The 16435-nt window shown below is 39.8% G+C and overlaps 1 protein-coding gene and 1 long non-coding RNA gene across 3 annotated transcripts; one reads left to right on the top strand and one right to left on the bottom strand.

Annotated features, from left to right (window-relative positions):
* Positions 1-1124: 1124 nt before the first annotated feature.
* On the bottom strand, positions 1125-16176 carry si:dkey-119m7.4 (uncharacterized protein LOC560629 homolog). Its single transcript, XM_044377244.1, has 10 exons — positions 13993-16176; positions 11583-11686; positions 11075-11229; positions 9942-10110; positions 9356-9479; positions 8880-8980; positions 5615-5826; positions 5357-5465; positions 3763-3975; positions 1125-3441 (listed from the first exon to the last, which is right to left on the bottom strand). Exons 1-10 carry the CDS (start codon positions 14347-14349, stop codon positions 3357-3359), a joined length of 1629 nt encoding a protein of 542 aa, XP_044233179.1. The 5' UTR covers positions 14350-16176; the 3' UTR covers positions 1125-3356.
* On the top strand, positions 9387-11151 carry LOC122999910. 2 transcript variants are annotated; one of them, XR_006407851.1, is made up of 3 exons: positions 9387-9506; positions 9915-10012; positions 11066-11151. It is a non-coding gene; the product is annotated as an uncharacterized LOC122999910 (long non-coding RNA). The 2 variants fall into 2 exon arrangements; XR_006407852.1 differs by lacking the exon at positions 11066-11151 and adding an exon at positions 10906-10992.
* Positions 16177-16435: the final 259 nt, after the last annotated feature.

The following is a 16435-nucleotide window of genomic DNA, read 5'->3' as shown; positions in this document are numbered from 1 at the left end:
CTCAGACTTGTTGAATGACTAAAAACAACTGACTCCCCCTTTGTCTCCTGGGAAGCCACACAAGCTAATCTATAACTCAAGAAACTCAGGACTTAAATTGATAAACAATAAGTAAACTTAAATAATACTTGTCTGCTTGATTAAATCACGACTGCAGATATAAATAAATGTAACAACAATGCTAAACACAAACAAAACCTGGGATAGTATGTGAAAGCAATGCTACATATACTTGCTAAACAAACAAATGACAAGTATGAAAGGAAATACAAACTGTAATGGGGACAAATGGTGCGGTCTCAACCACTTTGTCACATAGTCAAAAAGCACTGATGTTGTTTGTTACAGCTGCTTGACAAGTCAAGTCGTGATGTTAGCTACAACTATGTTTCACATGTCATAGTCCACACTGTACATACAGGTATATTCAACTTTAGTTTTACTCCTGGAGTAAACCAACAGGCATTTCCTGCCTTAAAACTAACTGTAAAGAAACTTCTGTGTTTGTACAGTAACATTGGCCTTGCCTTAAACCTGCAGTATGGAACTTTTACATATAAATAAATGTCTGTTACATACAAGCCTTTGCCAAACGAGTTCACACATTGCTGATTAATCCTATCACCACCAGATAAATATCTCTGTATTTCACAGTATAGAGTTTTAAATCTCATGTCGGGAGGGACATTCCCACACTGACTGTTTGAATGCGCATGCAGCCAGAGACTTCCGCCAGCCGAGCGGCTAACTTCTGGTCAGCTCTCTGCTAACTTGAATGAGGATAAAACAATTGAATAATACGACTCTTCTAGACTTTCCAAATGTTATCGGACCATATGGATCAAATTCTGATAGTGAAACGAGTCATTTCTTGGGGTTGTGTGACGCTCAAAACTTTTTATCCACTGTTTTACAGCTGCAACAGTAGCAATGGAGTAGGCTAAGGTGGAGCCTGATGTAAGCATGTTGACAGTGTTTTTGTATTTACTCTCACTGCCAGAAGGGGGAGACAAAAGTCCCACACTGCAACGTAAATTTCTGTTGTCAGTATCTCATAGTGCCGGTGACTTGAGCCACTTCCCTGCAACCCAGTGCTTGTGTAACCTGATGGAAGAACATGCAGATTCTGCTAACAAAATTTTAATGTATAAATGAAGTCAATAAAAACATTTTTCACTTGAGTCACAAACTTCAATTCTGCAAAATCAGTATATACATGTAGAATAGTATAGAACACTGTAACTTCATATAACATCAAAAAGACAAAACGTAGGAACCATAACATTTCATTGTTTTTTTGCATAAAATATTTCAAGCATTTATTGATGAACTGTCAGAAAAGATGCGATACCACTGTACACCAGCAGGTGTCAGCGTTTCCTTTAAGACAGTTTCTGCTGTTGGTACTGTAAACATGCTGCTTTAACTGAATGATGTTCCTGAGTGCAATTCCAGTCATATATACTGTTCACCTTGCACACTTTTCAACTCACATTCTGGGAAGATGTGGACCATAGATAGGAGAGAATCACTGCATCAGTATCACCTACTGACTTTCAAATACTTTTGTGTTTAGTGTCTGAACTCTCTGACACAAAATGTTCTCTCTAAGTGTCCTATGGTAGGCAAAACATACAGTACTGGGCTTGCATATCATTCTGGTTGTGATAACACTGGTAATGGGACGTTTAATTGAATCAGTTTTCACTGGCTGAACTGAGCTGACAGTAGACATCACCTCAGCAAATTGGGCGGTGTTGGAATCAGTGATTTTCATCTGCTGTGCAGCACAGTTTTGTAAGAAATTATGTTTATAAATGTTACATGAAAGAAATATACAAGTAAAAAAAAATACAAAAATATACACAAATTGTAATAGTTTGCCCCAGCTGGCCAGACTGTGTGGTCTGTGCTTTAGCATAGATTAACAAGACAAACATCCCAATAGAACAGTGTTTTCTTTGGGAGTGTATCATCTCACAGTACGCCTAAGACAGGTTGAGGAGGAGCATGTTTGCATTAGAGAGCTGCCCAGTGTGGATGTACTGTACATGCAGCACACTGATACAGTTACAACTTTCAAATCACAAACAAGCTTAAGTTTAGAAAAGAAACTTCTCAGCTTACAAAGGTGGAAAACAATACATTTGTAAGTCATGCTTCATAGTATGAACCAGTGTTGTTGGATATTCGCATGATTTTACCAAAAGGCAGCTTTACAAATGGTTCTGGTATGTGTCCATCTTTACATGACCGGTCTGAGTATATCACATGACCAAAGGTTTGTGGACACATGACAGTTAAGCATGTCATTCCTAAACCATGTTCATTCATCTGCAGCTGTGACAGCTTCCACTCTTCTGGTTTCAGGCTTTCCACCAGTTCCTGGCTGCAGGGATTTGCTCCCAGCTACAAGAGCAGGTGTGTAGTTTAATACTGATGTTGGGTGATGAGGGTGGGAAGACTAGGGAACAGTGTCCATAAAAATGTCCATTCAACTGCAATGTCCATAAAAATGTCCATTTTTATGGACATTGAAGACATTGTGATGTTGAAACAGGAAATGGCTTTCTACAAACTGTTGACACAAAGTTGGAAACACACTGTCTAAAATACTTCATTGTAGCATTTAAATTTGAACTACGGAACCCAAACTATAAAAAACAGCACCAGAACAAAAGTACACAGAAGTTTGCGGACAGGAGTATCCATCACGGCGGTTTAAAATTTGCAAAATTTTGTAATTTCAAGTGTTGTGTAGGACAGAATGTTACCTGAAATTCTTTTGATATGTGCAGAAGTACGAGTTACTGTTTCTACTGTTGCAGCAAATAGGTGCTTCAACTGTTAAAACAGGATGAAACTGTCTCCTTTAATTTGTTACTTCCATTAGGTCTTACACATCTGTCATGGCAGCCTAGTGTTTGTATTTGCCCCTTGAGGACTCATGTGTTTTACCTCCACAAGTGTTAGCAACACTTTAGCTGGGCCTTGTCATTTGCATGAATGTACAAACTAGGAGTATGCTTCATTGAACATCATAACATTAAAAATGAGTCATTTTATTCCACGCTCAGAGAACATAAGCTGAGGCTGATGTTCATCTCACTGGAACAACAATGAGATGCCATATAAAAACAAACTTGTACAAAAAATTGTAAAAAAAAAAAATAATTAAAAAAAATACTTACACTGCTGTATAAATGTTGGGTATCTGGGTATCTTGCAAAGATCCAGAAAAAAGTCTAATCTTGACTTCCACTGGAAGCAAAGACTTTTGCCTTTGGAATAGTCCTAAAAACACTGGAGACCACATCCTGACATGTGGCGGCTTACACTGGTGCTGCTGTTGTTCATCAGTCCATCCTGGTGCAGCGGACCACGTCTGTGTTCCGCAGAGAAGCGTCAAAGATAACTGTCTTCACGCCGTCCTCCTCCTCACTGACAAAAGACAGAGGGAAGCATTTTACTCCAAATCACTTTAGCTAGCTGTACAACTGACAAGTTTGGATGAAGACCAATACCATTTAGTACTCAAACTTAACGTTCAACTTTTTTTTAGATGGTACAGAAGATTCCACCCGGCTATGACAAAAATCAACATGTTTCAAGTATATTGTTGCTACTGACAAGAGTCTACAGAAATGTTACTGGTTCAATATGTACTCAATCAGCAGATGTAGATTTTGGTGGGATGACACAGTCTGAAATGCAACATGCTACGGAACTGTAAAAACAGTGGTCCAGAAACAAGAGTCAAACCTGAGGGTGGATCCCTCCACGTCTTCGATGGTGTCAGGCAGAGGCTTATTGGCCGTTTCAGGCAGCAGCAGGGTGAGGGCAGAGCCCAGCAGGGGGCAAAGACCGCACAGAACCATGGGAGCATGCGGACTGATGCCCCTCAAGAGGTACATCATGGGAGCCAGGACACCCCCAGTCCGAGCAAACATGGATCCTATACCGATTCCATTTTGTCTGCGAGGTAGAGGAGTGAGAGGACAAAAAGACATGACCATCACAGATTCTGCTGAGTGGGGCTTGGGGGGAGGGGGGTTAGCAGAGGAGAATACAACTAGCTTGGGAGAGGGAGGGGTTGGGGATTGATGATCAGTACTTGAGGCCAGCTGATGGTCGATTTCTGAGGCCGATACAGATATTGATGGCTCAGACTTAACCCCCAAATCCCCCCAAAATTATGATAACAATGTATGGGGCAATGTGTGGGGCAATGCAACAAGCTGTAAACACTATATAGATATATCACCAGCTTGTTCTATTGTTATGGCAAACAAGTACATTCATTTGGAGTTGTTAATTGAAAGTCCAATATTCACTCGCCTAGCACATTGTCATTTATTTTTAGTCATGTTCGTGCCCACCTGGTGAGTGTAAGTGCAATATTCACTCTCTTTTAGCTATGTTTTGGTCTCCACCAATTCCTGAGAAAAAATATCTGGTTCTTTAGCTGCTAAATGCTCCACTATCTTCACCAGCTAGTCTCTAACTGTGTCTGCTGATTGGTGCAGAGCCGGGAGTGTGAGCAGGTTTATCAAAGCTTTTTTTTACTGAAAACAGCTGCTGGAAATCAGGTAGATGAGAGCAGTGAGAATAAACCAAAACTAAAGCTGAAAGACACTAAAAAGCTTTGTAGAGTTGAGAGGAACTGTGGAGTTGGATGATAATTCATTTGATCTATTATTAATATAAAAATATTGATTATAGCAGCTTTAAAAATAAGGAATGCCGTTATTTGTATTAAACATGCACATTAATACAGTTGTCTTCTAGAAATGTGTGTGTATATTTCATTCTGAGAACAATAACACTAACACTGCTGCTCTGATGTGCCAACATCTGGTTTGTATCCTTTGCTCTGGCAAACGACATATGTAATATATCAGTTAAAAAGGACACAATTCAGAACTTTTTCCCTCACTTCTACTAAAGTTCCAACCGCCTCAAACTGCACGTTTAACAGCAGCTGTCACCTTTTGTCTGAGTTTATTAAGAAGACAGATGTGAGTTTCAATGACAGACACTCCATGATATATAGAGGGTTTTGAAAATAATAATTGTAACAAATTGCCAATAGTTATGTGTTCCACAAAGTCCATTTGTACACTAGATAATAAGTAATAGACTGCTGCTTGTTGTGAATCAAGTGGCTTTTTTGGCCAACTCAATTACGACATAATCATAGCTGGCTTTATATCAAAATGACCACCACCCAGGATCATAAAACACTAAAAGCCGTACAACTGGTCCACAGGTTATTCAAGGACATCACCAGCCAGAATAAGTTGTGTTTTAGTAAAAGCTCCATCAAATCTGGCTCAGAGACTTTGTTGGAACTCACCTGATAACAGTGGGGAACACCTCAGCTGAGTAGACATAAATAATAGATAGAGAAGCTGTGATGCCAAACTTCCCAATCATGGCCAGGACTGTTTTGATGATGGACAGCTCTAGAGGAGAGGTCAAAGAGGGTCAGTGCACTGCTTCCAACACAGATTGAAAACACTGGGACAACAAGGAAGCTGCAGTCTGATGTTAGTTTCCCTGTTTGGTTTATTTTAACAGTCTATGGCATGCAGCAGTGGTACACATATCACACCTTGGGGGATGAAGATGGTCAGCAGGCAGGCTGAGCCGCCCACCGCCAGGAAAGCTAGCTGGGAGATTTTGCGGGAGCGGTTGAGGGTGAACAGGGTAATGGTGCGTGCAGGCATCTCTACCAGGCCAAAGATCATCTGCGTCAGATAGATGTTCATGCCAAAGTCAGAAATGTTGAGCGACAGGCCGTAGTACACGAGCACGTTGACGAACCTGAGACAGATGGGAAAAGAAGGAAGATAAAATCAATTCAGTAGAAAAGTCAAATGTCCTATTGTCATTTTATCTGGTTACGAGACCATAGTTACTTGTACTATATAACCATCATACTGTTCCTGTGTTGACAATTTGTAGAATTTATATGTGATTATAGCATCGCACAAATGATTCTGATGGCATAGGTTTGGTTTAGAAATAAAAAATTCCCAGTTGAAAATGAAACAAAATATCACGAAAATTCAACAATTCCACTGACCTGTATAATTTAATATATAATACTTATTTTTATTCATTTATTAGATAATTCAATATCTGCTCTGGTCGGCAGTTTGCTGTTCTGTTTTCCTGAGGTTGTGTAAACTTTGGTGTAAATACTTTTTCTTCAAGGAAAACTATTTTGTGTTGTTAATGTTTCCATAACCTCAGACTGAATTTTTATGACTACACTGGTGCAATGCAGCAGTGATTCAACTTTTACAGATGCCATGGCAGGAAAATTAGTTTTTCTATACTCTAGAGCTTGAAGAATAAATCAAGAATCACTTAAATTTGTGGTTTGCAGGGAAGCTTGTACATATAGAAAGACACATTTAGGAATTAAAAATATGTTTAAATATCTGTCTCAATATTAATTAGAGCTTAAATCATCCGGCAAGGTTTTTCCAACTGAAATGCCTTACCTAGTTCAAAAATCAGGTCAGAACTTCAGTTTGTCTAATACTTCGCTTTGCAGTATTTTGCATATAGTGATAATTTGCACGCTAGCAAATGATAGCATGCTAATGGTAGCATACTTCAACCTGCAATAACTGATTGTTTGGTCACTTGCCAAACAAAAACAACAACTTGTGAACACAAAATTGACACCTTTTAAGTTGAACTTGTAAGCAGAGAGTTGCTTATTTCACCAACATTACAGAGTTACAAGCAACATTATCATTCATTTGGAGTCGTGTTTCTAATATTCACTCTCTTTTAGCTGTTTTTGCTCTCTACCAACTCCTGAGGGAAATATCTGCTCTTTAGCTGCTAAAAGCTCCACTATGTTCACCAGCTAGTCTACAGTTTGTTGCTGAGCAGGTAGTGTACAGTGGCTTTTTAGAGCTTTTATTCTGAAAACAGCTGCCTGCTGCGGCCAAAAACAACGCTGTGAGAGGCCTGAGAGTGAACCAAAACAGTTTAGTTATATCCAGACAGATAAACAATGAGCTGAAACTTGCTATAAAGCTCCGTAAAACCGAGAGGAGCTGCAGAGTCACTGGCAAGTCTCTGTAGATTCATCACTCCACATTACACGCTGTCATTTAATACATTATTATAAAAAATATGGATATATAGCCGCATTAAAATAAGATGGCGAATGTGGGAATGATTACGTGCTAAACCTGCTAATTGTTAGCATGCTACCATGTTTACATGTATTGCACTTTGACTGCTAAGGATTAAAAAAAAGCCTTGGACCTAAAAGTTGATCCATCTTACAGTTTGGTTTTCTTAATAATGAACATTACAGCATAGCTGTAAAGCTGTAGTCTTGTTTCACTGACACACTTTCAGTAGATACTGTACTGTGTGTTTAAAAGTCAAGTTGTTGGCAGCATAAATCTTGTCAGCATATCTACCATACATGTATTTCATTAACCAGCACCAGCGGAAAAATGCTTATTGCACTGAACAGATGACAAAAGTAATGACAGGCTAAACAAAATGTACAAAAGAGATGTTTGGACTGAACTTAATTTTAACCTATTGCCAGAATCCATTGTTTTCTTTGGACAGGCTGTTCACATATCTTTTCAGTGTGGCCAATAACCCAAATCAGCTCCTGGTTTGTCCATTAAATTTGATATGAGTGTTCCAGTTGAAGCTGCATTGCCACAAATTAAGTGAAAAATACTGTATATCAAGTGTATGAGCACATAAAACAGGACCCAAATCTCTTTTACCTGCAGTCTGAATGCAGCCTTACTCCCTGCAAAACCAAACCACACTCAAGTCTAAATCACATTTCTCTGCAAAGCATTAAGATCAGTGATCAGATTACAGTAGTAGTAACCTCGTGCATTATGTTACACTTAAATGGGTGGCATCTTATATTGACTTCCTCAAACCTATGTTGCGTGCATTAATTATAGGTCGTTTAGTCGTTTGAAATTCTATTTTTGTAGTCACACAGTATAACTAGGGCTTGGGGTGCGGTGATGCACGTCACAAGAAGAGGGAAGTAACCGTTTAAAGACCTGAAACCCAGATTTTTCAGTGGTTTCTGTGTGCCAGGAAAACCAGTTTTGCTACATTCCTACACTCCTGTTATTATGATACGTTTAAAATGTACAATCTCATTGTACAGAATGATGACAGCTTACAAGTGGGCCTTTAATGATAGCAGCTGCTGTGCTACTGCAATGGCTCTTTTTAAACAAACACTTTGGTCCAGATCAGAATTTGCATTACAAAGTCTTATTCCTTTGCTTTGAATTGTAACTGACAAAACTTTGCACTGCCTTGGTCAGCAAACCACCACAGTTTGGTTTCTTTGCAGAGTGTGTGTTTTAAAACAGACAAACTTACAAGTGAGATGTTCTTATCAACATATTTCTCTGTTTGTGGTCAGACAACTGAACAAGAACAAAATAGAACCTCCTGCACCGAGACAATGAACTGAATCAGTCAAATTATTGTTTAAAGATTCTGAAGTTATGTGACAAAACAAACATAATGATGACACTTGCACTGTGGGGTGTTCTGTGGAAATTTTTCATCCTGACATAACTGCCCAACTGTGTCCGCACAAACTTAAGTCTTCATTTTTCAAAAGCTCAGTTTTCATTATCTACATGAAACCACAAGGCTGTTTTTTCCATTTATTTGCTGTGAAGAACATTTTTGAAATGCTATATTTTTGGTATGTTAAAATGCTGGTTTAGCATGGATGAAAGGCCAAAAAACAACTGTGTGACCAAACTGTGGCCAGCTTAGTGTGCATGTACTCTTCAGGAAATCTTAAACTGATATAAAGAGAGAGAGAATGTTCTGCTAATACTCACCAGAGATAAAAAACAATCAAAGACTGCCTCCTCATGTTTGGGGTTCGAACGAGGTCTATGCATGAGTGTTTTTCCTTCACTTTCTCTTCAATTTTATAGACCTAGTGAAACAGTGAGTGAGACAGTGAGTAAGGAGTTAGGGCTATAAAGAGAACAAAACATAGTACTGTTTAAGTAGTTTGCATGTTTAAATGATAGTGAGTGATCAAAACATTTATGCAAAGTAATAAAGGTTGCTTCTGCAGAGCAATGGCGGTGGAGTATCTGTCACACTCACTGCAGCTACTCTACAACAGCAGGAACTATTCAGTATTGAGCAATGATAAACAATGTTGTCATCTGCAAATCATAATTTTGATACCTGATTAAAAAATTGAGTCATTTATCAAATAAAAATATGTTCCAGTTATATCTTCACAAATCCTACATTCAAAATATAGACTTATCAATGATGAACATTTTTTTTGCAGCTGTACCTGACACATCTCCAGATCTTTGGTGAGGGGCTTCCCATTCATCTGTGCTGCTTTCTGGATCAGTTCCCACGCTTCCTCCTTCCTGTCACTGGCCATCAACCAGCGGGCTGACTTTGGCAACACCCTGAACATGTGCAGACAAATTGCTCAGGTGACCTACATACTAACATCTGTACGTGACTCCTGTGCTGCAGGGAGAAACTGTCATAGGACAGGTGTAACAAATGGCATTTGAGAACAGTGGAACATTCATGGAACATAGCCGTTATGCAAGCTATCAGTTATGTTTGACAGGTAAAGATGATATATAGCGAAAGACAAACGGATATATTCCTCGAAGTGGCCAAAAGTAGGTCAGTGTATTGTTCTGTACTGCTGCATTAAAAGTATGAAAGGAATTTAACACCAACTATGCATGGAACTGATCATCTGCTACAGATTTGTTTTCAATCACTGGGAGTGTAAATGGATCTCCTTTATCAAAAACTCACAGTCTGTTTTTGAATTTTTATGATACTGGTAAAGTAATTTTAGAAACTCTCGGTACACACTCCATCAGATCTGGGTCACTCTGCTGCCCACTCACCAGATGTAGAAGATGAAGAGGAAACCAGGGACTGAGATAGCCAGCTGTAGTTTACGCCAGTCTCTTATGAGGTAAGCCACTCCAGCCAGCATAATGTAGCCAAAGCCAAAGAAGTAGTCAGTAATGATACCAGCCAGCATCCGCTGCTTAGATCCTGTCCACTCTGTGCCTGAATGAGGCACACAAATTACACAGCATAATGTACAAACAATTACTATGTTAGAAACTAGATGTATAATGTAGAGTATTAGATAAACAACTAATATACACTTTTAGACATTAAAACATTTTACAGTGTTGTAAAAGTGGTAATAATGATTATTTTGCCCAATATTAAAATCATGATTGGGATCTTTTGGAACAAATTAGTGTTACAGCACATGAAGAGGACTCCTGACATTCATACTTTTCTTAATAATAGTATGTAGACATTTTTAAAGGATCAGTTAAACCAGTTTAGAGAAAATTGCCCACTCCTCCCTCCAGGCATCTAGCCATGCAGATGCCAGTTTATTTTGCTTCAGTTTTGAGATATTTGCTGCTGAGACTTCTCCTTACACTCCAATACAATGGAGGTGGATAGAGTTTTCTTCTTAATGTAAACTGTATTTGATTATCTTGAGTATCTGAGCATTGTTTACATATATGTATGTATTGAGTTTTTCTAACTACTACTTGGACTGTGGTGGAAGTAAATATGTGATAGGTGGATATCTCAAATCTTGTCACATAAAACTGAAACTATATTTTTTTCTTTATTTGGGTGAATGGATCCTTTAAATTAAAAGTAACATTAGGCTGGTTCTCTTAATGCACAACAGCAATAGTGCACTGATCTGAAGTTAAATGACTTTTGATATTAAAAGTTGTGATCATGATTATTGTAGGAGAATATTATTGTGAAACCCTACAATGTCATTTAGGATCTGTAATAAAATAAATGTTTATTTATTTGTGTTTTCAGATGGAATCTTATTGTTTCACAGTCACCTGCACAAATGTATATTGTTTCCAATTCTATGTTTTACCATTGAACTTAAATGAACCTTTTGATAACTAATGCCAACTGAAGATATGGAAACATATATCACCCTGATTAAAGATGGTGTTAACTTTTTTGATAGAGCACTGACCTAGAACAAAGGCATTCATGATGACACCAGAGATGGATGTTCCAACCATAAAGCGAAGAGCCGTGTAGATGTAAAAATTTGGGGCAAAAGCAGCACCAACCCCAAAGACCACCTGGATAGCCAAGCTAACAAGAATGATGATCCTGCGGCCGTACCTGGAACGACAACAATCCATTTACTGCTTATGCAATTACTACAGAGAACTGATTTGTGTTGTGAAGATATGAGCTGAAACAAAATGTGAACCAATGAGGCTCACACTTACAAAATTACATTAGTTAAAACACTTCCATTTCTATTGCTAATTGGGAAAAAGCAATCTCACTGACCCAAGACTGAGATATAAAACATTCACAAAGAGTTAATTAAAACTGTAAAGATAACCTTTATTTACACTGATATATGACACATCAAACAGTTAGAGCATATCTAAAGAGGACTAAAGTGCAAGGGGTTATGTCCTCCTTTCAACAGTGCTGTGAAGATGGATTGATCTTATCACACTTACTTATCAGCTAAGCTCCCAAACACAACAGCCCCAACAAGGAGGCCAAACATGTAGATGGAGGAGCCCAAGTTGTTCAGGCCGGCATTGTCACAAACCAGGTCCCACTGAAAGCAATAGAAATAGGAACTTTAGGAGAAAACATTTCTACTTTGGGAAGTCAACCTGCTCTCTGACTGTGAGAATTCTAGTTAGTTCAGCATCTGCTATCTGCCTAAAAATAGTTGGGCAAACAAGACCCAAGGATGTCTGTCCGAGTGAGATAACTTCACAACTACTGGCTAGATTGCTAATTTTGGCATGTATATTTATAGTCCCCAGAGGATGACTGCTAATGATTTTTGTGACCCCATCTGAAATTTTCTTTAGTGCCAGGTCAGGCCCAATTTCCACCTTGAGATACCTTTGGCCCAGGACAAGATATCTCAAAAACACTTTTCTGGATCTTCATGAACTTTTCTGTGGACATTCATGGTCCCCAGAGGATCAATCCTAATATCTTTAGTGTTCATAACCTTTTTCTGTCACACCATCAACAGGCCATCATTTCCATTTTCAAATTAGAGGTATCAAAATGTAGCGGACTGATTACAGACCACATTCATGCTCCCCAGTGGATGAACCATTTCCACAGTCCTTGAACACCACCTTCAGATAAGATAAATCATAAGATAATGTGCAGGTTGACATGAAATTTGATGTGCACATTCTTGCATAAAAGGAGATTAACCCTTTTGATTTTAATGAAAGTTCCAGTTTATTTGAACCTGATGTATTTCCCCTAAATGTGGTGGTTATGGTTCTATGTGTCAGGGTAACATTCCTCTCTCCAGCTCCAATATCGAGATTCCGAAGATTCAGATTGAGATTTGGGTGAACGACGCCTTGCATATTGAAGACGTTATCAGGGCAATCTCCATCAGCCTCCTAGTGCTTTAGAAATAAACATGATTTTTACATGAATCACTTCAAAAGTTGGTTTGTCAGTCTGAGTGAAAGTAAACACAGGAACTAGCCGCCTTTAGCAGCATTATGGCTAACTGCATATAGAACTATATCCAGGGCATATTCATCTGCCCTTAAACTGTAAGGAAACTAAAAAAACTAAAAAAAAAAAGTGCAATGACAGATTATCCCATGGACTTTTATGAGGACAATCATGAGTGATTTCACTTCGAGTGGCCGACCGTATTTGAGCCAGCGTACACAGAGAGGAGATAAAACAACTGAAAGAAGAAAAATGATGAATGGAGGCAGAAGGGCAACAGGACCGTCAGCAAAGTCCATGGACAATAACGATTACCTCAGAGAAACTGCTGGTGTTCCTGTAGTCGCTGCTCTCCTGAAGAGTGAAGAGGAAAACTTTTTCTGCAGTTGGATCTATTGCTGCCAGACTAGGAACATCTAGAAGTGTCCACTGTCCACAGATGAGGGTAATCCTTCTGTGTAACTACTACACATGGATTTACAAACTTTTGAAGCGATTCATGTAAAAATCATGTTTATTTCTAAAGCAGTAGGAGGCTGATGGAAGTTTACCCAAATAACTATCATTATAATATAACCACAAGGCCTTGTTTGCCTGAATCTCAATCTGAATCTCCAGATCTCAATAACAGAGATGGAGAGAGCAAATTTACCCTGACATATAAAGCCACAACTGCTCCATTTATGGAAAATACATCAGGTTCACATAAACCTGAATTTTCCTTTAAGCTCCAGTATTGGTAAGGCTCTAGGAATAAAAAAAATCATCATTTTGTTCTGTCATGTTGTGTGGTGTAAGGAACATCACAGCCTTTACTTCTCCTAGGCCTTTGGAATTTTAGTATGGTTTTTTATAAAAAGCACATGTCACGGCTCCAGCCTTTGTCCTTGATGTTTTCTTGTGTTGGAGATCCATCTACAGTACAACTATGGGCCTTTCATATTCTCCACTGCTGGAACGTTACAGAGCCCCAGGCATCTTCCCATTAACTTCCACAGTAGAGAAACTGGCCAACTTTAAGACTTCTCTAAATCAACTGCAGATCTCCTGCCTGCTGGTTTCTGCGGTGACTGCAGCTGACCCATCACGTGTCACATGTGACATTGCTTCATCTAATTACATCATCTCAGTCATGTAACTGCCCTTGCTGCCCTTAGTTCATGTGTTACTAAACCTGGCAGGGTGGCAGGGTGTGTGGGAAGGCCTAGAGGATGCCTACACCCCAGGAGTCCATCTCTCAACACTAATCCTGTGTAACCCTGTCTCAGATATCACCGGATGCCAGCGTAATATAACTGCAAAGCCCCTCCACATTCCTTAGCTGCATGGAGTCCTCATGTTAAACACATCAGGTGAAAATGTAGATATTCACTGCATTCAAAATGTGAACTGGGGGTCTGTCAGCGAGCCTGTTAGTTCACTTACCTCAGTTACTATGGTGCTTTGGAAGGTCTCTGTGCTGTACACCCAGCCCCCCTGGCAGCTCCCAGAGGGGTGTCCATCGCCAAGGGCTACAGCATCGCTGTGGTTCAAGGAGGCTGTGCAGGACAGCTCAGGCCACCCGCCGGGGGCAGACACAAGGCTGAAGTTGAAGTTTGAGGAGGCTGAAGCGCCCGTTGAGGGCCTTGTGGAGCAGCGTACATGAGGAGGAACAGCCCCAGTGAAGACAGAGATCAGCATGTGGAATGCCAGAAAGATCTGGGGTAGACAGATCCATACATACAAGACCTTCTGGAACTTCCCAAACCCTCCAATAAGACAGAGAATTTCATCAAAATTCATTTCTCTGGGTCTTTAAGGAGGCTCCCTAAAAATGTGCTGCTCTGTAATGTATAAGGTCTGATTCAGAGGGTCCAACAGTGTTGCCAAAGATGCACAAACTGATGAAAGTAAATGTCTTCAGATAAAAGACTGAAATGAGTGTCTGTGCCAGGCTGATGATTAACAGGTAGAGAAAGCGTCCTCATTCAGATGGAGTCACACCTGTCTTGTGCTCCGGTCTGAGAGCAACCTGTGTATCTGTAGTGAACCGTGGAGCTGTGTGAGGGTGATTTAACCTCGCTGTGATGGGAGTGAACTAAAGCAGGGAGGGAGGTGTTTGCTCTCGGTGGGAGGAGCTGATGTTTGATGATGTCTGAGCCGCTGCTTTTGTCTCTTTCCCCTCCTCCTCTCCTTCCAAAGTTTCATAACAAGCATTTATCTTAAGTAACCTATTTTGACATTTTACCAAGAGTTTGTGGCTATATCTCACTTGAGACAAACAGGCGTCAGTCAATGAAATTTAACGGACTGCAGTAAAAAGGGCGTGCCAAAATCCCCTCACACTGAGAAACTTCTCATGTTTACAAAGCTTTTGAGGAAATGCAAAAGGTATCATATGGCCTTTGTATTTTTCCTTGTATTTCAGTTGTCAGACTTGTTCAATTGTTCTCAGTGGGACATTAATACCGCCTAAAAGACATGCACATTCCAACTGGTATTAACTAATTCATCTACCATGGGATGCAATGTGGAGGCGGGAGCGTCTAAGCTTATAACACAAAAGAGGCAGCATGGAGGGATTAAGGCTGCCCTGGGCACCCCATACGTACTCCCATCATCACTAGCTCCCATACCTCTGCCTTATCAAGTCATCTCTTGGCTTGTGCTGCTGTTACATACATACTTTGAGCATGAGAGTGATTCTTTCTCCAGGTGAGAATCGCACTACTACGTCAGACATCACTATTAAAACCATTCACAAAACAGGAACAGGGCTCCTGGGGGTAATCTGAGAGGACTGGCGTTTGGCATTCTTTTATGAGGTGTGGGGTTCCAGTTTTGTTCAAGTCTCATACTGTGAAGGGTCAAAACAACAGGTCCTATTCAGGGGCTTAATGTATATTGCTAACACAACAACACAACAGGAAAGAACTGTGTTGCTCATGAATAAGTTGCAGAGGGACAAAAAGTAGAATATATTACAACATAGATCCTAATTGAAATATATAACAATGCTTAAAGGATAAGTCTGGTGATATTTTCCTTATAATCAACAAATCCCAAAAGACCAAAACCAACAATAAAATGATGAGTAATAGGAAGAAGTATTGTCTGTGTATCAAAGCCTGATATATCTTATTACTCGGTGCCACAGAGCTCAATTGTTGTCCAAAAACTATTAAAAAACACATCAATGAGTCACACTGTTGCACTGGGTGACATGTTCCTTCATTACCATGAACATACACACTGTAGTTTTATTGGCTTGACTAGCCATGGACCAGCCCTATAACTGCAGTTGTCTGTGAGTGAGTGATGAAGTTACGCCATTGGTCGGCCGGCATGTGTTGGAGTTTCACCATTGACCGTTCGCTCTTTCAAAATGAATCAGCGTGAGAAAAAAAAGTGGAGGACACCAGTGCAATGCAGCGTGACTATGTTTACTGCTCTGAGCTCTGACGTTCTCAGCGGTGTTTAATGCAGAGATGTCGGCTAAACTCCTGTTTAAACAGACTAATACCAGCGCCTCTTCTACTGTCCAGTGTGATCACTGTCAGCAGGAGAGATGTTCTGTGGTGCGTGCGGAACTATGTGTTTGAACTAATACCAGGACGCAAGGTTTTTATTTCTCTGTTTTCACATCACAAATGATGAGCATTAAAAAATGAGTCTTGCAGGTAAAACATGCAACTCATGTAGCTGTTATATCAGTTTAGTGTGGCGACTGCTCTGCAGGTGCGCTTGATTTGACTGTAACTGTGGTAACTGGGTGGAGATAAACCTTGCGAATTTGCACCCAAAATGTCATCAAACCTTTCATTTACAATATTCACCACAGCGTCCATGATCATTAACCAGGAAGGAGGCAGAAAAAAGGCAAATAGAG

The sequence above is a fragment of the Thunnus albacares genome, chromosome 16 (genome assembly GCF_914725855.1).
Source record: "Thunnus albacares chromosome 16, fThuAlb1.1, whole genome shotgun sequence".
In the NCBI taxonomy this organism is placed as follows: Eukaryota; Metazoa; Chordata; class Actinopteri; order Scombriformes; family Scombridae; genus Thunnus; species Thunnus albacares.
The sequence above is the reverse complement of the archived record's forward strand: the minus strand, read 5'-3'. Positions and strand labels throughout refer to the sequence as shown.